This window comes from Pogona vitticeps, chromosome 10 (assembly GCF_051106095.1).
Source record: "Pogona vitticeps strain Pit_001003342236 chromosome 10, PviZW2.1, whole genome shotgun sequence".
In the NCBI taxonomy this organism is placed as follows: Eukaryota; Metazoa; Chordata; class Lepidosauria; order Squamata; family Agamidae; genus Pogona; species Pogona vitticeps.
In genome coordinates this window covers 26944286-26967337 of record NC_135792.1, presented here as the reverse complement: position 1 = coordinate 26967337, position 23052 = coordinate 26944286, and the positions used below count along the sequence as shown (strand labels likewise).

Below are 23052 nucleotides of genomic sequence, written 5' to 3'. Positions count from 1 at the left end.
CCCCATCTTTCTGTTCTCCCGGGACCCCTTTGGGGTGAGGAAGGGTCCCTCCTTCAGAGAGGAGAAACCCCCACCCACCCCGGGCTCTGCTCTTGCTGCTGGTGAGTGTTCCTTTGGGCTGATATTCAGGGCATTGCCCCCCCCCGAGGCTCCTGTTCCGGGAGAGGGGAGAAGGGTGGTGGGAAAGGCCTGCTGCGCTCTCTGACCCCTGTGGGGGCCCGCCTGGGCTTGCCGGCGCCGAGAAGGGTGTCTTGAGAGATCCTCCTTTTGCACCGACAGCCATCCTGATGCTCGGGAGAGCTGGGGCCAGATCACATCCTGGTCCGGCTCCATAGGGAGCCACTTTCGAGCAAAGCCCCAGAGGGAATGTGCCATGAGGACTGGGGACCTGTTCAGTGCCAAGCACATTGCTCAGGGTGGGGGGGAGTGGAGTATGAGAAGCTTGAGGTCTCCATGAGGTGCCCTGGGATCCCACAGGGACAGTTCTCGGGACCCCACGAGGTTGGGAGTGAGGCGGAGGTGGTTTGAAAGCCACATGGAAGGGTCAAGCGTTCTTCTCGTCCGGCACCGCTGATCCTGAGATTTGGCCCCCTTGTCTGGGGACCCCCAAACAGGTCAGGGATTCCCAGGGACTTCCCTCATTCCAGGGAGGGACGGGAGGGACGGGAGGGGGGCGTTTGCATGCTGACACCGGTGCTAAGGAAAGGCCCTCCAACCAGTAGAGGAAACCATAGACGACTCCTCCTCCACGCCTGGTCCTTTTAAGCCAAGAGCACCTCCCGCACCCCTCCAGGAGAGTCCCGGGGGGGGGCTGCTGGATGAGGGCAGGCGATTCCACCGGGAGTGTTTCCTTGGTCTTTTCCAGATCTCCCCCGTGGCTGATTCCCGGGGTCCTTCCCGCAGGTGCAGGATGCTGGGCTGGGTCGAGCGAGTGGTGCCCCAGCCTCCGGCCAGCTCCCCCATCCACAAGATCATGCAGGAAGGCACCCAGGCCACCCCAGACGGCAGGGCGGCCTTGGCCGGACAGGTGAGTGCCTGCCATCATGACCCCTCGGGGCGCCAGGCCAGGGCCGGGGGAGGCGGCCGGACCCCTGAGTGCCGATCCCCCTCCGGCCACCCTCCAGCCTCCTTACGGGGCTCAATCGGGAAGGAGGCCTGACTTGTCTGGTCAGCTGGCGCTCACGGAAGGCAATCGCCACAAACGCCTGCCGGCAGCTTCGTGGGGGTCTCTGGCCTCCAAGGAGGGGACGGGTCCCCCGGACAGGCTGTGGCCTCTGATGCGTTTCTTTCCTCTCCTTGCGTTTCTCCAAAGCCGCCCGACGGGAGCGCGCGCAGTCCTGCGGCAGGTAAGAGTTTGCTAAAGGACCACTCCGGCTGCCCCCGCCCCATCCTCTTCCCCTCGTTCTTCTGGTGTGGATAGGCACATTTAAAATCCTGTCCCTGTGCAGAAGGGGTGGGAGGCACCAGGGACCCCGAAGGAGGGAGGTGGGAGGAAGGAACCCCATGGGTTTCCTGGAGAGCTCGGTAGGCGTTCAAGATTCCCCACCATGCCAGTGATCTGTAGGGTCCCTCCCAGCTCTGCTGTCCTGAGACCTATTTATTTCCAAACCTCTTTGCTTGCTTTGAAAAGTTGCAAGGACACACCGTCCTGCTCCTCAGGGAGATGCAAACCATTTCCAAAGTTTTTTCAGCATGTCTTCCTCACCCCGGCCTGTGCCCTCTGTTGTTGTTTTAATTTGGGGAGGGTCTCCACCCTTGGTCTTTAAGAGATGCCTCCTGCCTGCTGCCCACGGAGAGCAACAGGTCCCCTCCCCTCCCCTGGTCCACCTCCAGGTCAGTGAGGATTCCCAGTCCTGCCTCCAGTGGTGGGCTGGAGCGGAAGAGGGACCCCTTCGCAGGAGTTGCTAAGCTGTGGTTAGCCTGCTGGCTGTCCTGCACAGATCCTTGCATGGCTGTACTGCAAAAATCCTTGCATGGCATCGGCTGGCTCACCGCCACGGGGGCCCAAGGAAGCCGGACTGTTTATGAGCGAAAGCCCATAATTCTCAGCTTCACGGGGAGAGCCCGGGAGCAGTTCCCACCTGGAAGGCCCTCCGCTTAGAAGCCTCTTCCAGCACAGCCCCCCAAAGCCAGCACTGGCAAGTCGGCCCTTCTCTCAGACCCATTGATTCGATGGGCCTGCCCGAACTGGGACAAGCAACGGCATCCAGGCTCGCGTCATTTCGCCGGGGCCTAATACCGTGTTTCCCCAAAAATAAGACAGGATCTTATATTAATTTTTTTCTCCAAAAAACACTTTGGGGCTTCTTTTCAGGGGATGTTTTATTTTACAATCATGTCATCTTCTGGTGGCTGCACAAGGGTGGAGGGCGGGGTTTCGTTTAACTGGGGCTTATTTTTGGGGCAGGGCTTCTATGACGAGCCTCCTGAAAAATCATACTAGGGCTTATTTTCAGGTTAGGTCTTATTTTCGGGGAAACAAGGTAAGATACAGTCATCTTAGTTAATTACCAGGTACAGCTATATGAGGCGTCAGTAAAACAGGGTCAAGTGATGTGAGGTTTCATAGATTTCTTCAGATGCAACCCATGGAAGTTCGTGCCAAAATAATAATAACAACAATCGTGAGTTAGCCTTTGGCGTTGATCCGTTGAGCAAGCAATTCTGTTCTGTAAAATGCTCCTTTGTAGAGCAGAATCCTGAACAAGGCCTCTAGCACTCCCACCCCCAGTTGCAAAGTTTCTGCGACTGTAGGGTGGAGAAAGAAAGAAAAAAATGTCTTATCGGAAGTGGTAGGATTCAGTCTTTACCTTAATTGTGCTTTCTTTTTAGGGTCCAAAAAGGTAGAGGTCGCGGAGTCCCACGATGCAGTATCAACAACAGAAAGGTACCTGCGCTCGTTTTATAGCGGAACGCTGTTTCCACACGACTCCCTTGCTTCAACTTCTTTCTCTCATTAGAATAAAACTCTTCCGTTCTCACTCAAGGGCTGAAAAGTTGTTATAACCAAGGTCTCCTTCTGAAATGTCTTCACTTCTTGACTCAAGAGAAAGCGTGGCATCAGCAGAAACCCATTCTTAGGCGTGCTCCCTCCTTAAGTAGCAGTAAAAAGTGTGTCATGGTCAAAACCCATTGAGGAGAGGTGCTTGCGTCCCCAGGATTATCTCTGGAATGTGAGGCATTATTTATTTCGTGTGCGTGGCTTATTCTGGAGTCATGCTGAGCGAACTAGGGAGGAAATGTCGCAACTGGAGAAAGCCACCTTCCTCTGGATGCAGGCGCTGGCCTTCGGAGGAGCCTGGTCACCCTTCCAAAGCAGAAATGCTGGCTGGGTATTTGTGTGGCCCTTTGTCCCGTGGAGAGCTCAAGTCTGTGACTGAGACCTTTTGCACATCTTCTTTAACAACCTGGCAAGGGCTTGAGCCGATGCCCAGGAGAGGCTCTCCGAAGGATGCGCCCCCTCCCAGTGCTCGTGGGGTGGCTCTTTGAGAAATCCTCCCGCTTCCAGGCAGAAGGTTTACCATCTTTAAAATCTTGAGACTCTGTAACAGTCCACCTTCCTGCCTGATTTAAGACCTGCATCAGTTGACCTGGTAGAAGCGGCAAAGATGAATTCCTGGGGTCTTCCTCTGCTGCCCCATCCGTCCTTCCTTCCTTTGGGGGCCGCGTAGCTGAGAGGTCTGTGTCCTGCAGTTTGGGGGGGGGGGCTTGGGGGAGCCTCTAGGCGGTCACGGAGAGGAGTGGCTTAAAGCCGATGGTCGTGGGATCCTGTGGGACCCCCTCAGGTCAGAAGACCCATGTTCTTGGAGCTGCCCTGCTGGCTGGGGAGGGTCCCTAACAGGCCTCCCCTTGAGCCACGCTGGCGGTCAGGAGGGAAGGCGACCTCCTTGCGCTCTTTCCGCAGTGTTTCCTCTCCCATTTCTTCACAGCGTGGGTCAGGGCGTCCTCGTCTGGCTGTCTCAGGGTCTGGGGAAGGTGGTCCCCCAGCCGGCACACAACGCCCCCATCGCCCCCGTCGCCCCCCTCGCGCTGCAGGCAGGCGGGAAGAGCTTCGAGGCCAGCTTCGACATCCCGGACGTGGTGAGTGTTTCTACAGTTGGATTCGAAAGAGAGGAAGCTGGGGTTGGATGCCTTCGTAAAGGCCAGTCTGTGTCTTGCGGCTTGGATCCAGACGCAGTCCGCCCGCCCCCTGCGCAAAGGGAGGGAGATTCAGTGCTTGACCTTGTTCTGCAACCTGCATATAAACTCTCTGCCTCTGAACCGAGGCAGGTGGTTGTCTTGCAAGGCTTCCTAGAGAGACAACTCTCTTGGCCTGCAAGATTCCTTTCCTTTCCTTTGTGTTCCTTTTTTCATTTCTTTTCCCTATGCCTATACGACTTGATGAGAGACGTATCCTCTTTGTCTTTGCTCCTTGGTCTTTGGGCTTGAGTCTGATTTCTTTCCTTTAAAAAAAACACCTGTCTCTCTCTCTCTCTCTCTCTTTTCAGACAGAACTCCAGAGTATAAAATTGGACGACGATGACTTGGGTAAAATGCTTGTGCCCTTCTTGTGGGATCCTGTACATCAGACATTGTGCCTTGATCTAGCTCGGAACAGCCCCTGTTTGGAACACCTGAGTTCTGTTCTAGTCATATTCTATCTTATATATGCCCAGTACTCCAGAGTTCCACTTCTTGGCCCATTAAAAGAACCAGAGGGTCTACAGAACAAGTTGCCATGAAAGCTGAATTCATGGGTTTTCTTCCTTCCTTCCAGCTGGAAGGTGATAACATACTATCCCTTCTCCCAAGTTCTTCAAAGCTGCCAAACCAACATGTGAACTTTGTATGTTCCTGACGACCAATCAGCAAACAAAAGCAAGAGAAGTTGCCATTTGTAAAGTTGCAAAAGCTAATTGAAGGATGATCAGAGTTATTTCCTGATTAAGTCATTTCTGTTTCTAATTGCAAAGCTCACCAGGAGGAGCAAAGATTGCAGAAAGAACTTTGGTTATAGGATGGTTGGGTCATCCACACCATTTCACTGCAGAGAATGCTGTCTTCAAAAAAAAAAAAGAAAGAAAGCATATTTATGGGGTGTGATTAGTTCAGTCCTTAGTGGCTTATCCTCATCTGTCCTGCGTTGGTCAGGTGGAGACTCAGGAGAAAGAGGGGATGTCCAGCCATGGAGCTTGGTGGAAGAGCATGTGGGTGGCATGGAACAGCTCCAGATTCAACCCTGGCATCTCCAGGAAGGGCTGGATGAGACCTCGTCCTAAGATTCCTGAGATTTACTAGCCGTCAGCATAGATTAGGTGTTTGCAGTGTGGACCCAGATGGGTTGGGCTGTATAGCTCCCATCAGGGGAGGAAACTTGCCCGTCAGGTACGAGACTGACCAAAAAGATTAGTGGAAGCGTGGGATGATGAACCAGCTGAGGGCAAAGACCAGGGCAGCCAACGTTGTGCATCATCTCCTCTGTGCCGGACTTTGGGGCATGCAAGCCTCTCTCCAAACACATCTTGTGTTTTCCTTTCCAGAGGTCACGGTGCTGGAGCCTGACGAAGAGGACCTGAGTGAACTGCAGTCCAGCTCGGATAATAATGCTCCAGATAAAACGTAAGCTCCCCCACCCAAACAAACATAGGCTTTTTCAATGCTATTCAAGAAAATGCCAACAGGGAAGGCAGTGGAGAAGACCTGGTAGTCAGGCCAAGGCAGAGGAGCTTGCGATGACATCCCATTCCAAGGCGCTGGGTTCCATCAGAGGCTTTTTCTGAACTGAATCAACTTCCATCAGAGGTGGACAAGCTAAGAGAGAGAGAGAAGGTGGACCTGTAAACCATGAGGCCAGAGGGGAAAGAGGCGCAGGGAGCACAAGCTAAGATATGCTTGGCAGGCAGAGGCGAGGCTGGCTGCAGTGTCCTGCTATGGTGCCCTCTGCACATCATCATCCTCCTTTTCTCTCTCCCCCCCCCCCATTTCTTTCAAGGGGTAGTAAACAAATGTTATCGTGGCTGAAAGATGGATTTGGAAAAATGCTTCCTAAGCCAGAGAACTTGAAACGGATGGAGGTAAGTGCAGACAAGTAAGACAAAGTGTTTTGTTATTGAGAAATAACAACATTTGATTAATTAATTAATTAAAAATAAATAAGAATCATGAACAAACAAACTTTCTGTAGCAGGCAGGCAGGTTTGATTTCATCTTAAGGACCTGAAGATGTTGGTTTTGTGTTGAGATCTCAGCCTTCTGGATGTTCTGCCTTTTGGTCTGCTTAACACCCAACTTGGGGGTCCATCTGCTGTCTGCACCCCCCCCAAATTCCAAACTGCCCAGCACCAAAGGGTGGTTGTTCTGTGCTCATCATTTGCTGCTCCTCACAAAGACATGTGAGGGGCTCTTGAATTCAGCCTCTCGTTTTCTTCTTTCTCCATTTCTGCACTAGGAAGAGGCGTCAGAGCAGATCGCGGAGATGGGTAAGTGCTGGAGAAGGCTTTTGGGGGAGCTCTAGAGACTGGGTGGCTCCCCCCCAACTTTTTGGGTGGGTGAGTGGGTGGGAGAATTTTGGAGAATCACAGTGGTCGTTCATAAACTTTCCTATTTGTTTGGGTTCTGAAAAGCATCATTTTACCAGACCACCACCACCACCACCCTGGCTGATGGTTTGCTGATAAATATTTTTGTGAACATTTGCATTGTCCATTTTCTGTTACTGTAGACCATTTAAAAAAATAATAGCAACACAATAATATATGGTTCTGGAATGGAACATAGTTTCACTTTTCCCTCTTCCCCATCCACAATTTCCAACCAACTCCAAAGAGAATAAACCAAGGACGTCATATAAGGTGAATTTCCTGCCCAGCCCTCCCAGCGACCCCGGATTGAAACCCTGCGACTCTGCTGTCAGCCTGTCCAGCCTTAGCATTTCCCTTTTCCCCCGAACGCTTGGCGGTGACGGTGGCAGGTAAAAACGCGCACATCTCGGGAGCGTTCCTGCGGCTTTGTCCGGTCAAAATGCCTTTTGTTGTGAAACGCACTTGTCGCTGTTCATGTGTGTCAAATCCACAGTTCCTTTCGTGAGTCAAGAGCGTAGGTGGGAAAGATCCACCATGTAATGGGGGATAATCCAGGCCCGGCCCTGCAGTTTGGCAGATAAAGAGTCATTCCCCAAAGGATAAATTCAAAGACGTATAAAGGAAACTAGAGGGAGGGAGGGAGGGAGGGAGAGGGGAGAGGGGTATGTAGATATTATTCAGCTCTGAATATTCCTGGAGAGAAGCAAGGTGGAAGAGATGTTATAAGATGCTCCGTGATTAGAGAGCTGAAAGAATGTGGTTGGGGAAGCCATTCGATTCAAGAGTGAGAAATGAGACTTCAAAGGAACCTTGTGGTTAAGTCTTACGAAATCAAAACCCAAAGCAGGCTCATTTGCAAATTACGTGGCGGGAGAGTTTCAGTGGAAAAGGAGCTGAGCTCCCTTTTCTGCTCTTTTAAACTTCCTTGCCTTGAAACTACCTGACATCTTTGCTTGCAAACACAATTTCTCCTCTATGGGCTTGACAGCAAGCTAAGTCACGGGGTCTGTGTGGTCTTCACACGAATGCATAGGGAAAAAGTCTGGATTCTGGTTCAAGGACCATCCATCAAAGGGTGGTGGATTACTGAGCTGTTTCTAACTTTGTATGCATAAAGAAGAAACACCTGGAATTGCCATCTCTGAGCCATAGGGAGGGACAGACAGACAGACAGACAGACAGACAGACAGAAAGCGGGAGACAGATATAGATGTGGTCTGGATAGGCTGCCGTGTGGGGTCTTCAAGGGACAGAATTAATTCTGCTTTGTTTCAGCTCCTTTCATTCCATGCAGAGAAGATGCTAATGAATCTCTTCCGCTTGATCAACAGCCTCTTCGAGTGGTTTGTTCATGGACTGGAGAAAGTCATGCCACAACCTGTGACCCCAACAAAGCAGGCCCGGATGGTGAGGAGCATCTCATTTGGAGCACCAAATTTATTCGGTCCCGGTCTTTGGATATCTCTATCCAAGGGTTTCACAGGAGACTTGAGACTCCTTTACAAAACATTTCGGTTGAATAGCTTGTGCAACCGTTGGCCACACAGTGGAGACGATGCTTCTGTTTCATGCCGCCTAAAATAGAATTTGATATAGACCTGATGATAGCAGCGCCGTGGCTTTGGAATTGCCATGACTCCATTCTATGGAATCCTGTTGCTGGCAGCTTGGGAAGGTACTTAGAAATTTCCCACGAGAGCACTTTGGTGCTGGTGGTTCAGGCGAGGGCAGCAGAGAATTGTAAGACTCTCAACAAACTGCAGATCCCAGGTTTCCCTGGGATGGTGCCCTGCAAATGGATCTAACTGTGCGATGCTGATACACTCATGGAGATGTCCTGGTTTAAGGACTGCAGGTGTCCGGGTTTCCTTCCGCTTGTCCGGTTCACCACCACAGGGCTAGGGCTGGCAGGCCTGTTTTGAGGACCCCTCTTGTCATGGCTCCACTACCCCTTCCAGCAGGGTGGGCGCTGTAGGTTTCAGAACGGCGGCTCTTGATCCTCCAGAAAAGGAATGACATTGGCATTGGGAGGAGAGAAAATCTTTTTGCCAAAAGGAGGTGCATCGAATGGGAGTAGTAGACAAGGAGCGAAGGGGCTTCAGCACGCACAGTTTCATGGTGGCCGACTCTGACCTCAGAAGGAAAAAGTAACTCTGGAAGCCCCTTGGACAGTTCAGTCAATGTGGCAGGAAACCAAGTCTGCTCATATTTTAGGTGTTTGTTTTTTATGGGAATAGTTCTGAAGTTTGAGCAATCAGCATTATTTGGAGGCCATAACATAGACATCTGGGAGAGGAGAATATTGACTTTTTGTTACATTTTGTTTTTCCCTCTTCCTCCTCCTAACAGACTACACAAGCTGCCGACATGGGCCCCGGACAAGAAAGTAAGTCCCGCATTGTTTCCGTAATGCCTTTTTATTCTTCTACCGTTGTTGTTCTTGGGGTGATGATGACTGATGCAAGTGAACCTGCAGCATTAGCTCGGTTCCAAAAACAGATGTCCTGTAGTCCTGGATTTACACCAAGAAGGGAGGTTGAAACCAGTGAGGCTGGCTGGTCAACAGACTGTGAATGTAAAAGATGCAGACACCCGGCGTGCTGTTTTCGCCTGGGATTTCCATGGGGAGAGACGGGTGTAAAGAGGAGGAGATGCCAGCATGCCAGGATCTCTAGAGGATTTTTTTTGTGCGACGGTGGGGCTCCTGGTGTCAAATAAACACCCCCACCTATGCAGAACCCCCCCTCTATCCCAATGCATTTGTGTGGCCCGTTAGAGGGACTGTGTTCCTTTCCACCTTGAATGATGACTCAGACTCTCCACGTTTTCCAAGGGCGTTGGGGGACACTAGCTCACATCAGTCACCAGAAAAAGAGGTGTCAGGATGGGGCCTTGCCTCTGCGCCTGGAAGATGGCTGTGGCCATTTGGGAACTCGGTGCCTTTTTGCGACTGGTGCAAAAGTGAGGACAGTTCATCCGGAACCGGTGTGTGTGTGTCTTTGTTCATTCATTCCAAGTGCCGTTTAAGAGGGTTGCAGCCAATTGGACAAGAATAATTAGCAAGAATATTTATGATCCTCAAATGCTGCACGGCAGTTGTGAAACAGCAAGAATGATGATGATGTTCTGTCCCCAGTCAACCAAATACTAATAACGTCATAGTGCTGTTACACAAGGGACAATGACCTATTGAAAGTAGAAGAGCAATCATGTAACTATACACACACACCCCAATTCTGGCCGGGTCACCATTGTGTGACCAGGCTGGCAACCCATGCAGGCCTGCTGGGGTAGGAGAAAGGCTTACACCATTGCCCTTCCACCCAGTGTACTCTGAGCAGGGTAACGGCCAGAGATTTTAAGCTACTTGTAACCGTCTTGACTTGTTGTGTAATTGGCCTCACTATACAAGTACCTAACACTGATGTTAGGAAAGTGTGAAGGCAGGAGGAGAAGGGGATGACAGAGGATGAGATTGATGGACAGTGTCACCGAAGCAACCAACATGAATTTGACCAAACTCCGGGAAGCAGTGGAAGACAGGAGGGCCTGGCGTGCTCTGGTCCATGAAGGGTCACGAAGAGTCAGGCACAACTAAACGACTAAACAACAACAAAATACAAGTACCAAATGCCCCTTGTCATCCGTTGCCTAACACCAACACTTTAGGAAGAATAACAATAATTATGGCAGTAAGAAGAAACAGAAATAGCTTGCACTCTAGTTACTGGATGCCTTGAAGGCTTTTGACTGCATAGAGTAGCCATACCTTTTTCAGCACCTCAAAAACACCAGGTGATGCAAATCAATTGGTAAAATAAGCAAAATGTATCAGAGATTCACAGCATTCATTTGCCACAGACGTCTTCCATTGATCTGTGTAGAGGAACACAGCCAGTCTTCCCTTTGAGACCCCTCCCCCCTTTTTTTACCACAGATAGTGAACTATTTACAATTTTTAAAAACTATAATCCAGAAATGCAAGGGCCTGAACTGAGTTAACAGTCAGACATTGCGGTGTGTCTTCCCAGCAAGTGAAGGCAAGGAAATGCACATGTCCCTCACTGTGTCATCACAGGCCAGCAACCGAGAGGACTTAATTGGCCTCGTGGCTCATGGTCTGCTTCTTCTCTTCAGAGACCTGCCCCTTGTAGCTCTTTGAAACTTCCTCTGCCTTTGCCCTGGATGAGGCTGAATCTCAGCTCGTCCACACCCAGGGCCCAATCCACCCGCAACACAAGCAGCACTGCATTCCCAGAGCTCCTGGACCCCGTCGTCTACCTGCAGCATGCTGTGGGCAGGCCGCAAACCCTTCCCCAGGTGGATTTGAAGGAGGCAGGGTGCATTTCACACCCAGACATGCCAGGTGACCCAGCCTGCCTGTCTTTTGGCAACGGAAAGGGTGTTTTCTCTCTTAACCTCCCATCTCCTTTTGTTTCAGGGTGCAAAGGGGCTTAAGTATCTCTGAGACAAAGAGACATTGAAGACCTTGGTGGCCTCTTTTTACAAACCCAGTCATCCTACACTGAGGGTGCATGTCTAAACAGGAAGAAAAGGATTTGCACTTTTGTTTGGTTTATTGATTGATTGATTGATTGCCAGAGGAAAGGGGGGAAGTTAATGAAATAAATCTACATTCGAAACCTGAGATGAGAAGAGTTTCATTGCTTAGCTTTTTAAAGAACGTAAGCATTTTTTTCCCTACAGAGAAATGGAGGATGATTACAGCCGTCTTAGGTGCTCAAATTGTTTTTGAGGGAAGTCCGTTTATATCTGGCTTACAATGATGGCAGCTTAGTTTGGAACCCGGACTAGGGTTCAGTGGCACCGAAGTCACCTTTACCCAATAAAGGTGGACCTCTCCATGCAAGAAATTTCTCCAAAGAGTCCAGAACGCCTGGTTTAAATGTTTAGGGTGCAGATTTCAGGCCTTGCAAGGTCTGAGGAGATACAGAAGGGTAGCGAGTAGCGGAGGGTTGGGAATAGGTCCCCCAGGGGCTGAGGTGGGGATGATGGAGGAAGACCTTCTAGTCGTGGAAAGTTTGAAGGACTGTTTAGGCAAGGAGGAAGAGAAGACCACAGAATCATGGAAACAGGGCATGAGGTGTGCCCAGGAGGAGGAGGAGGAGATGATCGAACGGGATGCCAAAGAGAGCAGAGCCAAAAGGCACAAATTAACTTTTTTAAAAAGTCACAACATACTAGTTTGTACATGTGTGTTTTTTTTCTGATGGAACTCTCTACCATGGCAGAATGTCTCAGGCTTCCGACCGCTGCCTGGGCAGAGGAGGTGAGGAGCCAGACGGATGCCAGCTCAGAGGCCAAACCAGTGAAGCAATAGATTTTGGAACCATCCTGACCTGCACCCCTTGAACAGGATGCCTCTGTGGCCACAGGGCCTGGGGCATTGCCCTCTCTGGACCCTGCTCTTACCCCTTGGACAGGCTACCCATTTCAGGAGTTTTAAGGCTCCAGGACTGGTGGTCTGACATCAGCACCCTGCCTGGCAGGGGCTCCAGGAGAGGAGGGGAGAGGGGCCAAGCGCTGCTTGCAAGCCTCCCCCTGGGAGGGCAGGTGGGCCTGATCCTGAGCCCCCCCCCCCGAAGAGCACTGGGTGTGGCTCCTCTCCCCCCATTCGTGGGAGAAGGGCGTGCCCTGGCAGCAGCTGCCCAAGGTGCTCCCCTCCTGGCCTGTGGCGGGGGTGAGCCCAGCTAAGAGGCACAGGACCCCGGACAGCTCCCCGGGAGTGCCCCCCCCCCCGCGCGCCCTGGCCCTGGTTCTCCACATGGTGAGAACCCTGTCAGACGTGTGCCAGATGACCGGGGTCATTAGAGGTCAGGCAGCCCTTCCCCGTCCCTTTTCTGTCTTGGTAACTAAATGCTCCTAATCTAAGCTTCCTAATGAATTTCCAACTTCAGAGAGTCTAATACACCGACACCCAAATTCGGCGGCACTTTCAGCCTCTGCCTGCTCCTAGGGACCGTTCAGCGAGCTGGAGCGCCAGGGTGCAGAGGGCGGGAGCTCAGTTGCCCACTTGCGCTTCCCGGGACAGGATAGCCAGCCTGTGTAGGCGGGAGAAGCTGCAGGGTCCCAGAAGAGCACCACCAGAGGAAGGGGCCGGGCAGGGACCACAGGATCAATGAGGACAAGCCTGCTGGTCGGTGACTTGGGAGGGAAGAGGCAGAGGCCTGGAAGGAGAGGGTGAGCAGACACTCACCTGTTTTGTCCATCCCTCGTTCTCTCCTGAAAGTTGCTCCCCACCATGAATTTTGAAAATAATGTGGTCTTGGAGTCCTCCTTAGGTATAGTTCATAAATTATTAGGGGGGGGGGGAAATAAGGTTTGCTCTTCTCTTAAAGTGCTCACGGGGGTCCTGAGAGGTCTTAAAAGTGCTTCATCGGGTCAGGCTGTCTTTCTATAGTTCAAACAGGTGTTGCATAAATGGTTTGTTACCTTGCACTTCACGGTAAACGCTAGGCTTGGCCTTTCAAAAACCCACCACATTATGGACCCATATTTGTGGAAAGAATCCACACATCCTATGAAGCCCATCCTATTAACTGTGAAAAGAGGCTTAGCAACTCACACGCTCTCATCCTGTCATTCATCTGTCATCCTTTGGATCTTCTTGAAAATTCTTCTCGGACAATTGAACTCAAAGCGCTAGTCCTCATTGTTTACATGCTAGTCCTGTGTCGAGGCATCGGCCAAACAACCCACATGGGCACAAGACTGCTATCATGGAAAAGCTGCCTCTGCATCCTGTCATTGCAAAATGAACCCGAGATTTCTGATTACATTCTGAATACTGGTGTTCCGTTGCATTCATGGCTGGAAGATGACACTCAGTCCACCCCGAAGAGCAACAGAACAGGGGTTCCCCTTTTTATTAGCAAAGTGGGTTTGGCTACATCCAACTTTATTTTAAGACTGATTTTCAAAAATCAGGTTTAAAAAAAAATCCTTGCTCCCATTAGGTCTAGAAGCTAGTCACTCTGCTGCTTTGTCTTTTAGGCTGCCTCTTTCGCTGTGGAAAAGCAGAGGTGCAGGTCTTAGTGGAAGGAGACCATGAAATCCAAGAGGAGCAGAGGAGCTGGCACGGCCCAGCCGAGGGTCTCCTGGGCTCTCCCCCCAGCCCACGAAAGCAACCTGGAACCCAGGAGGTAGAAAAGAGGTAGGAAGCCCAAGAGGTGGGGGGTCACAGAAGCAGCTCCTTCTCCTCATTGAGTTCTCTGTGGAAGGAGAGCAAGGGAGGGGTTGACTTTGCAGTGAGGAGCCTGGGGTGGGATTCATGCACCGGCTGTGCCCGTTGGAAGGATCCTTTTAGGAGTAGCAGCGCCCATGCAGGAGGGGAGGTTGGTGGAGCCTTAAAAGGACTCACACAGGCCCAGGTGTTACCGTTTGTGCCCAACAATCTCTTCCAAAGTGGGCCACCACGAAGGAAAGGGAGGAAGCCAGCTTGGGTGGCTGGTGGCCATGGTGGTTGGTGGAGCAGAAGAGTGTCAGGGGGAGCCGGGGGTGGGTGTGACCTCCGGCTGCTACCTATTTCTGCTCCCATCTCCTCTTCTCTTTCAAGACCTTCACTTCTGGACATCATGCGATGAGTCTGGGAATTCAGCAGAAACAGACTGGGGGGGGGGGAGGGCAGACCAGAGTGGGCTGAGAGGGCCTCGCCAGAGGCTGTGGGCCAGGGCAGAGGTGGCGCTGGGATCCGTTCTTGCCTCTGCTAAAGCTTCCGACCTGCTAGAAACACACCACGTTTCCTGCTGGAAGGATGACTCTTGTTGGTGCTTCAGTGCATCTGCTTTTTTGAAAAGCAGATGCACTGAGATGCATCTGCTTTTCAAGCAGATGTGACAGTTCCAGAGCGTGAGAAAGTGAACATGTTCAGATGCTCTTCCCTGGCTCAACTTTGCACCTAGACAAAGAGAAATTAGGAAATGCAAAGTAATACTGGGGTGTGGGAAGGGAGAGAGGGAGGAATACTAGCTCCATCGGTCTCCCAAGCTGGTGCCCTCTAAATGGATAAGGCGCCTGCGATCAGCAGCCATGGGGGGCGGGGGCTGGAAACGGTGAGGTTTGCCGTCTGATTTCTCTGGAAGCTGGGGACCAAGATGCATGGTGCGCCCAAGGCCGCAACAAGAAAGCCATGAGGTTTGCTGGCCCTGTTTTTGCCATTCCTCCAGAGGAAGCCACCGGGCGCAGAACATAAGTCAAGCGAGAGCCTTCCCCTGATCAGGGATGCTTAGTAACTCACTCCAATCTCCTAGTGACCCGCGCGCCTTCCTAGCGACCGCTCTGCTTCCCTTGGCAACCGCAGCCCTTTGGTTCCTGAACGTCTTCGGTGATGCGAGCGAGCGGGGTGGAGGGGGGTGGGGGTTGCAGCTCCATCAATCCGATTAAGAGGAGCCGGGATCTCCAGCTAATCAAAAGGCATCAAAGACCCAGGAAGGCATCAGAGGGGGTCGGCAAGCAGTTGTAGATGGTTTGAAAAATGCCCAGGGAGGGAGAGCTCTCCGGGTTGACGTCCAAACCACAACAGGGCTAGCCGTGAGCGCAGTGTGTTTTCAGAGGCATGAGTGGGTGAGTGTTTCGCCTCTTCTCTTCTGTTGTACAAAGATTTGGGTGGGTGAGTGTGTGTCAAAAAAAGGGAGTTTTCAATGGGAGCTAGGCAATGGCTGCGTTCAATGCGAACGCTTTTGCCAAAGGCCTTCTCTTTAATGGGTTCCCCGAAAACTATGGGCCACAAGCAGATTGTGCGTAGCCGAGAGGGCTTGGTTCCGGCTCATGGGGGGCGGGGGTGGAGGGTCCTGAGAGGTCTTGCCTTTGGTCAATGAGTTGAAAGAGAGAGATTGAGGAAGAGAGAGAGAGAGAGAGAGAGAGAGAGAGAGAGAGAGCGCTTGCCCATTGCACAGTTCTTGTTGGTATCTGTTTCTCTGCACAGGAACAGCTTCTTCCTTATGGCTGTTCTCAAACCAAAAGGAATCATTCTGGTCAAGCAAATCTCCTTCTTCATTCTTCCTGATAGGAGAGAATGTGGAAAAATAACCTTTTGTGGAGGAACGAAAGGGATGACATGGCGGGGGGGGGGTGAGTGAGGAGGGCTAGCTTCATGTTCATTGCTCAACGCATGGCTTCCGAACCCTTCTTGGTGGCCATACTGTGTTGGGAATCAGACGGCCAGTAACAAAACTGCCTGCCCATTGGGGTCTCAGCTGTGTACACCTACCTGTTCACGAAGTACAATTTGTTTTGCACTGATATAAAAACTAAGCAACAAACATACAAAAATCAATGGTTTGCGGTTGGCACTTTTGCAACCAGAAGATTTATCCTGTTGTGAGCTTTTGTGGATTAAAAGCTACTTTTTCAAATACATGGAGGACAAAATTAAAGCTGCAGGCGCACAGAACCCACAGTGGGCAGGGTTGGCAGGAAAGGGATGAGCCTAACTTCCTATCAATGTCTAACAGCCCAATTTGTGACTATTGTATTAAACCACAATTGACACCATCTTGACGTACTGGAGAAAAATTAGAATAATGACCATGGCTGAGAAATCCGTCTGGAAACAACGGGAACAGCTAGAGCTGCCCTGAGTCCGATTTTCAGGAAAGCGAAGACATAAATATAGAAATAACAGATAATAATCTGGGAAACTGGAGTCCTCCAGTGAAGCCAGGAAGAGTTCCCCTCTATCTTCATGAGTTTAGCGATTCTCTTCCATCTTTGTCCAAAAAGGGAAAGTCTAATCTAGGTTTGTAGGAAAAGCATAAATGGTTCTCTCCTAGCTCTTGAGAAAGTGGATGCACAGAAAGCCAGGCAGATTTTTTTTCCCAGCACGTTGACTTTGAAGAGGAAGGCTCGTTCCCGGGGTTGTCTCTATTAGGACCTGCGGGACCTTTTCTGACGAGCAAAACAGGACTCCAGGAATTAGATGAGTGTTTGCTGTCCAGGTCTGGTAGAAGAAAGAGGTTATTTGGGCACACGTCACTCCAGGTTCACATGTTTTGGAATGGAAACAGCCTTGATCAACACAGAGAGAGGTCTCCTCTGGGCCCACGAGAGAGACGGAACGGCTGAGCCCCACTGATTCTCTTTCCTCGAGTTCTTGAGATCTTCAGCTATGGTGCCTTTCTTGATTGGTGGTGTTTTCTGAGAGGAGGACATGGAGAACAGAAGAAGGGTCTTCTCCAAACCCCTGGTTTTGTTTTAGTCAGCTCCTTGATGCATGTCGGCTTTACTCTCCCTCTCTCTCTCTCTCTCGTCTGCTCCTGACTCTGGGCTCTGCTTCACCTACTCAACTGGTGTTGTTCATGTTTTTTTTTCCATTTGTATCTCTCTCCATTTACTATAGAAATGATTCAGATGGCCGTGCCATTGAGGGATCTACTTCAGACAAAGTCAATACAACGGAGGTCATCTTAGTTCCTTTTTCACAGGTTGGTTATTTATTTACCCTAATCTGTGATGCTTCCTTCTTTTCTTTTCTCCCTCCCTCCCTCCCTCCCTCCCTCCCTTCCTTCCTTCCTTCCTTCCTTCCTTCCTTCCTTCCTTCCTTCCTTCCTTCCTTCCTTCCTTCCTTCCTTCCTTCCTTCCTTCCTTCCTTCCTTCCTTCCTTCCTTCCTTCCTTCCTTCCTTCCTTCCTTCTCTTGCTTGCAATAGGCTCTCCAGAATCATCCCTAGATGTTTTTAGCATTTAATCAGGTTCCCTGTAGTCACTCAAGTGAAGGCGATGCTCATTTCACTCCTGAGATACTGTCTAATAAGTGGTTTGGTGTGAAGGGATGGAGCCTTTCAGGTGAATACTATTTTGATTTGAGCTCTGGGCACCGCTGTTTTGGGGCACTTTGCTGTTCTGTCCCTGTTCAGAAGTGGGCAACTTGGACTGATTTTCTGTCCACAGGTGCCTCCAGAGGGCAGCACAAATTACAAAACAAAAACAAAAACAAAAAAAACAAAAAACCCTCAAAATCTAAACAATGCAGCAAGAAGTGGCTGGGTGTGCAGTTTTTTTAAAGAACTATCAGCATTCTTGACTTTATTTTTTTTAAAAGAACACATTTTGAGTGGCAAATATTTAGAAATTTTACATTTTTGTTTCTGTTTTCAATTAAGGCAGAAGAAAAAGAAGAAAAAGAAACCATACCTATTGCACCTGAAGGTAACAAAGCCCTTGAGAGCAAATTTGTGCAAGGCAGGATCCGTTTGAAAAGTGAAGGAAACATGTCTGGTGTTAGTTGTTTGGGGCTGTCCCGTTGATTCTGCCCCTGTCAATGAGCACCCTCCCAAAGGCCCCCCGTCAGCAGCAGCCTTCCTTAAGTCTTGCAGACTCCAGACTGTGGCCTGATGCTATCTGTATAAACGGTTATCCGGTTTAGCAGCACAAAGAATATTTCCCAAGAAATATTGGAGTTAACAGAAAACGCAATGCAGCTGTAGATTTCAGCCTGGTCCCTCGTTTGGTGAGAATGGGGCTCGGTTCTTTTAGATGAGTTGCTTTCTTCGTCACGTTCCTTCCTCCACAGCTGAGATGTTAAGGAGGATAGGAAGGGCTTCCAAATTGAAAAAAGCGGAGGGGGGGATATTTCTAGGACGCCCTTTCTGGAATTTGCTCACATTCTGCTTAATCTCTCTAGGCTCACCTCTGGGATTTTAAGCCTGGAAGTAAACCATGACATACTGTATGAACACCTGGTTCAGGTTCTCCCCCTGGATTCCCTTCTTTCAAATTCAGTTTATTCAGGAGCAGAAATGTGCTAAATGGCTACTAGCATAAAACGTTAGCATCTGGGGTCCAGAAACAGAAGGTGAAGCGAGAGGCTGTAATTACAGCCAAAGGCAGAGTCCGTGTTGCAGAGAAGCAACCGAGGCAGTCTTTCCATGTTTGGGAAATTGGACTTCAAAGGAATTCCTTGTGTAAGTCCTGAAACTGAACCCCCAGACCAAGCCAACTAAGCTGCCGAAAGCCAGGGCTGAGAGGCGCTGGCCGCTTGGACGCTCAGACACCTCCCTCTGCCAGCCACAGGCTCTGAGTCAGAGGGGGGTGGTGAGATACTGACTCTCTGCCAGCTGTTTTGGTAACAAGTTGGGGGCATTGCCAGAGGTGGCATCTGGAAGCCATGAGTGGATTTGGCCGGCCTCCTTTTGGAGCATGCAATCTCGCCACGGTTTCTGTTGGGTTTATTCTCTTCTTCACCACTCCAGCTCTGCGTGGCCTGGCTTGACAAAGGCTTGTGCAGAGCTGAAAGTTAGCGTATAATCATCGTAGAAGGGCAGAGCTGGAAAGGACCCTCTGGGTCACTGGGTCCAGCCCCTGTGAGGAATCAAACTCCCAACCTCCGGCTCCGCTGCCAGAGACCTAACTCTCTGAGCTATCCAGAAGTTTGCTGGACACCCCATGTTTTCAGTGACCTTTTCGGTGGTCTAATAAAGGGATTGCCCACCTTTGCCTTCCGATTATATAAGGAACCTCTCTCCCCAATTTTTTATTTCTCTCTCTTTTAATATCTGTTTCTGACCTCCCAAGATTTGTTTCTGTAAGAGCTTAAAATGTGGTTGGGGCTGGGCTGGGGTGTGTGTGTTTAGCACGTCTCTCTGATTAAAACTGGCCCTGAAGTTGAGCTGCCCTGCAGAGAGCGACGGCTGCTTTGGAAATCAGCCCTGCCGTCTTTCTCACCCAGCCTTGTGGTTTTTATTGCAGCTTTGGATTCCCGCCCGCTTTGCCTAAAGCGCCCGGCCGGCTCCCACCATGGCCAAACCAAGCCGGGATCTTGAGTTAGCTCGCTTGGTCCCCGACCAGCAGCTCGGTCCTCCGAAGGCCTCTCCTGGTCCTCCCGGCCCGGCTGAGCATTTGCCCAACGTACCCAGCTACCACTACGCCGCTGCCTCCCGCATCCCTGTCCTTGTCTCCAGAAAGGCAAAGGCGGGTGTGACGAACCCCGTTTATGGGAAGGAGAATGTGCCCTTCTCTCACACCCAGGGTAATGTAGCCTCTGCCGTGGCTTTGTAGCTGTCGTGCTGCTTGTGCTGAACTTATTTCACGCTCTGCGCTCAGGTCTTCTCAGCTTAGGGTTAAAGCATTGCACATCCGAAAACCAAAAACCTCCAGGGGAGGGGTCTGAGTTGAAAGCAAAGCAAAGCTGCCAATATTTTGGCACCTTCAAGGCCAGAACATTTATGCCACATCATTTCATCTGGAGTCCGGTTTCATCACCTGTATGGTCTCATCCTTAACAGACGGGCATTATTAAATGCTGATCTGGACTTGAATCAAGATGACCTTCTTGTTGGTTTCCTTAGCTGTGCCAAGAAGATTGTCTTGCTGTCACTGACTGCAGCCGGAAGTGGATGCTATGCTTATTTTTTGCATAATTTAATTGCCCTCTCACTGTCAACAGACGATGCCGTACAGTTGAGGAAGAGGACTCAGTTTTAGTTGCAAGCAAAGCTTTCTTGTAGACGCCCTCCTGCCCGTTCCCTCTTGGAAGTAGGTGGGACCTTTTCTCAGCTTGTGCGCCTAGATCTCCTGCAACATCTCCTTGGCAGAAGCTAAGAAACAGTCCAGCCATTCTCACAGTGGCAGACGGAAAGGGCCGGGTTGTGGTGGCCCTTGCCCCCTGCCTCCTCTAGCTCTCAAGCTTTGCAGAAAACCTGCCCCCCCCTTCTGCCCTTTACATTCTCAAGTTAGCTCAGCAGAACTGGCAAAGGTTTTTCTAGAGCTCAGGAGGTGTCTGTGGGATATCCCTGTGTTGTTCTGCTGAACTCAGAGAAGACCCTCTGCTTGCTGGCCTTGCTCTTGCAAAGTGCTTTCCCTCACAAACAGTTCTTCAGAGGCAGGCAGGATACGTCCCTCAGCAGTTGCTGGGTGGCCCTTGGCTTTGCTTACTACTGTGTAACTTGTCCGTTTTTCCAAAACAGTAAGCAAGCAAGCAAACAAGCAAGGTGCCACTGTTCCAGATGTCTAGTAGTCTATACTAGTCTATATGCATGTCTGGAGGGATACAATCAATGTAAGTGAAATACTAAATATTTGTGAAAACAGGAAAGGGTCCATAAACAATGGCTCTCCCACAGTATGCAGAAGAGTCAAAGCAGGCATTGTGTGATTGGCCTTTCTAATGTTGACTTTATCCGGCTGTTGTTCTTTTCTTTTCTGGTTCAATGGCCTACTTTCCTCCTCAAGGACAGCCACCGGCTCCTGCGAGCACCCAGACGGTGGGTCCGAAGACCAGCTCTCCCTGGCTCGCCGTCCCGGCCCTCCGTGCTCCGCCTTCCACGCGAAACAAGCCTGAAACCCTCGGGGTCCCGGTCAGGCCGAGAGCTCCCGAGAGGTATCGAACCTGACTTTGGAAGCACCAGAAATTAGGTTTCAGACTCTCCTGTTCCGAATCACTCCCTCACCCTTCCAACCAACCAGGGGCTCTTTCAAAGCAAATGTGTTTATTTTTTAAAAAAATCATTCTTTCTTTCTTAAGCTGAGCTATTCACTACATCCTACTGTTTGATAATATTTATTTTCATTCTCTCAGCCCCTCGTTGAGACCCTGCGGCCAGTGACAGGGTCAAGAGGGACATCCCTCTGGAAGCTTTTTACCATCCAGGCAACCAGGAAACACTCTGAAAAGTGGCATTAAACTGGACCACTTGCTTTGACTTCTTTCTTGTTATTATTATTATCCCTTAGCCTGAGTCCCCTACCCAGCATCAGCAAAAGCACAAGCCTTCCTCAGTGGGGCAGCCCTACAGGAGGTGGCTGCCCATCGCCCCTGCGTCCTCTTTTCTCCAAGCAAAGCGTACCTATTCCTTTGTGGGTACGAAGGAGCAACCCATGCACCCCATAACTGGGAGAAAGGATCCGAAGCGTCTTTCTCCTTCCTGAGCTGTGAGCATCACCATAGCCTGTTAAAAGTGCTCCCCGTCTGTGTCTCTTCCAGGTGCCCGAGGCAGGTGCTCAGCTAAACAGAGGGTCAGCCCTGACCGAGAGGCAGGAGAAAGAAAAGGGGGCCGGGAGGGGGCAGGAGAAAGGATGAAAGGGAAGTCTCTTCACCTCGTTTCCCCTCCACAGGCAGAAATGGGGCTTCCCAGAGGAGGAGGCAGAAGAGCTGAGCCTCCCGTCCCCGGGCGCTTCTCCTGTCAACGCCTGGCTTGAACCATCCAACCCCCTGAGGCTAGAGCCACCTTCGTAAGCCCTGGCCCTTTTTTTTTTTTTTTTTTTTTTTTTTTTTTTGCAATTTCTCTCTGCCATGCCCGGGGGTTACTTTCTTCTTATTTTAGCCATGTTGTGCTACGTATGTATGGGATTGTGAGTGACTTTAAATCCGACTCTGCCGGGATCCTAGGGAGCCGCAGCCGACGTGTGAAAGAACGGGAGGGTCCATATTTTGAAAGGAGGGCGATGTTTTCAAAAGTCCAAACAGCATTGTTACAATCCAAATGTATCCTGAAAATATCCAGGTTCCCCCATCCCTGCAATGACACCTTCTCCCTAAAACGTTGGTCACATAAATTAGTTTTGTTTCTTTCTTTATCCCTCATGCCTGGGGCTGGGGCACATTAGGCTGGCAGAACGCAGCGTCTCCAGGGTGAGTCAAAACAGCGACGTGATCAATGACCGCCTGCAGGAACTGGTGCGGCTGTTTAAGGACCGAACGGAGAAAGTCAAAGAGAAATTGGTGGATCCGGACCTCTCCTCTGATGAAGAAACCCCCGTGGCCAGTAAGTGAGAGCAGAGGTTCTTCCTGTGTGAGAAATTCACCCTGTAATCTTCATGCTATTTCTGAATCAACTTCTTGGAGAAAGGATTGCTCTTTACTTAAACTCTCAAGGGTGGTCTTTCTCTCTCCCTCTCCCTCTCTCTTTCTCTCTCTCTGGAGAGTCAGAACACAACATTTTATTCCCCAAATGATCAAGGTGTAGAGTAGCTCTGGCCTGGTAGATTGTCTAGGAACCTTAGATGAAATCTATCCGAAATACCACTTTATCCTTCCTGGAAGTCTTAACGCATCCACCAATAACAATATGACAACTGGTGGCCCTTTCTGAATCACCTGCCTTACTGGGAGGCTTCTCAAACCCTATTTTTTGAAGACATATTAGTTGGTTCCAGTATCTGTCACAAAAACTGGAACAAAAATGTGCTGGGGCCTTAATAAGTTATACGTTTGTTTCCTGTGGAGTTTTTCTGGACCACACGAGAAGTAAACACGTAGCACCGATAAGACTGACCCAGCTTTTATTTTTAATCAGCTTTCACGGGTCCAGAGACACATCTTCTTCTGATGGATGGAGTGGGTGCATCTCTGGGGAGAGAATAAAACGGTTGGCCGTTTAGCATTGTCAGTAACAGTCCCAACCCACCGATCATCCTCTTCACCAACAGAATAAAGCTAGAGCTTTCACAGACAATAGGAGTGACTAACCACTCAGCGGTGGTGATTACAATTTTTGTGTTTGAGGAAGAAGATTATAATCCACCGAAGGTGATCCTGAA

The 23052-nt window shown here is 50.4% G+C and overlaps 2 protein-coding genes across 3 annotated transcripts in view; both read left to right on the top strand.

Moving 5' to 3' along the window:
• Positions 1 to 674: 674 nt before the first annotated feature.
• LOC110081259 (uncharacterized) lies at positions 675 to 11203 on the top strand. Its single transcript, XM_072980558.2, has 12 exons — positions 675 to 1027; positions 1313 to 1346; positions 2833 to 2887; positions 3930 to 4080; positions 4488 to 4527; positions 5520 to 5598; positions 5972 to 6053; positions 6428 to 6458; positions 6805 to 6949; positions 7892 to 7967; positions 8910 to 8946; positions 11002 to 11203. Exons 1-12 carry the CDS (start codon positions 911 to 913, stop codon positions 11016 to 11018), a joined length of 864 nt encoding a protein of 287 aa, XP_072836659.2. The 5' UTR covers positions 675 to 910; the 3' UTR covers positions 11019 to 11203.
• Positions 11204 to 14908: 3705 nt separating this feature from the next.
• CNGB1 (cyclic nucleotide gated channel subunit beta 1) overlaps positions 14909 to 23052 on the top strand; it is a 21336-nt gene continuing 13192 nt past the window's right edge. For both annotated transcript variants that reach the window (XM_078380539.1, XM_072980634.2), the window contains exons 1-7: positions 14909 to 15143; positions 16918 to 17002; positions 17679 to 17724; positions 19264 to 19543; positions 20746 to 20893; positions 21628 to 21744; positions 22120 to 22277. In XM_078380539.1, the coding sequence (XP_078236665.1) occupies positions 19312 to 19543; positions 20746 to 20893; positions 21628 to 21744; positions 22120 to 22277 (655 nt within the window). In that variant the 5' untranslated portion in view covers positions 14909 to 15143; positions 16918 to 17002; positions 17679 to 17724; positions 19264 to 19311. The remainder of the gene's footprint in view (positions 15144 to 16917; positions 17003 to 17678; positions 17725 to 19263; positions 19544 to 20745; positions 20894 to 21627; positions 21745 to 22119; positions 22278 to 23052) is intronic.

What these genes read in the sequence shown, in the direction of transcription:
- LOC110081259 (XM_072980558.2), top strand. Translation starts at nt 911, where the DNA reads ATGCTGGGCTGGGTCGAGCGAGTGGTGCCCCAGCCTCCGGCCAGCTCC. An exon ending in GGGCGGCCTTGGCCGGACAG is followed by an intron (nt 1,028 to 1,312) that starts GTGAGTGCCTGC and finishes GTTTCTCCAAAG; the next exon opens with CCGCCCGACGGGAGCGCGCG. An exon ending in CTTGGCGGTGACGGTGGCAG is followed by an intron (nt 6,950 to 7,891) that starts GTAAAAACGCGC and finishes CTTGATCAACAG; the next exon opens with CCTCTTCGAGTGGTTTGTTC.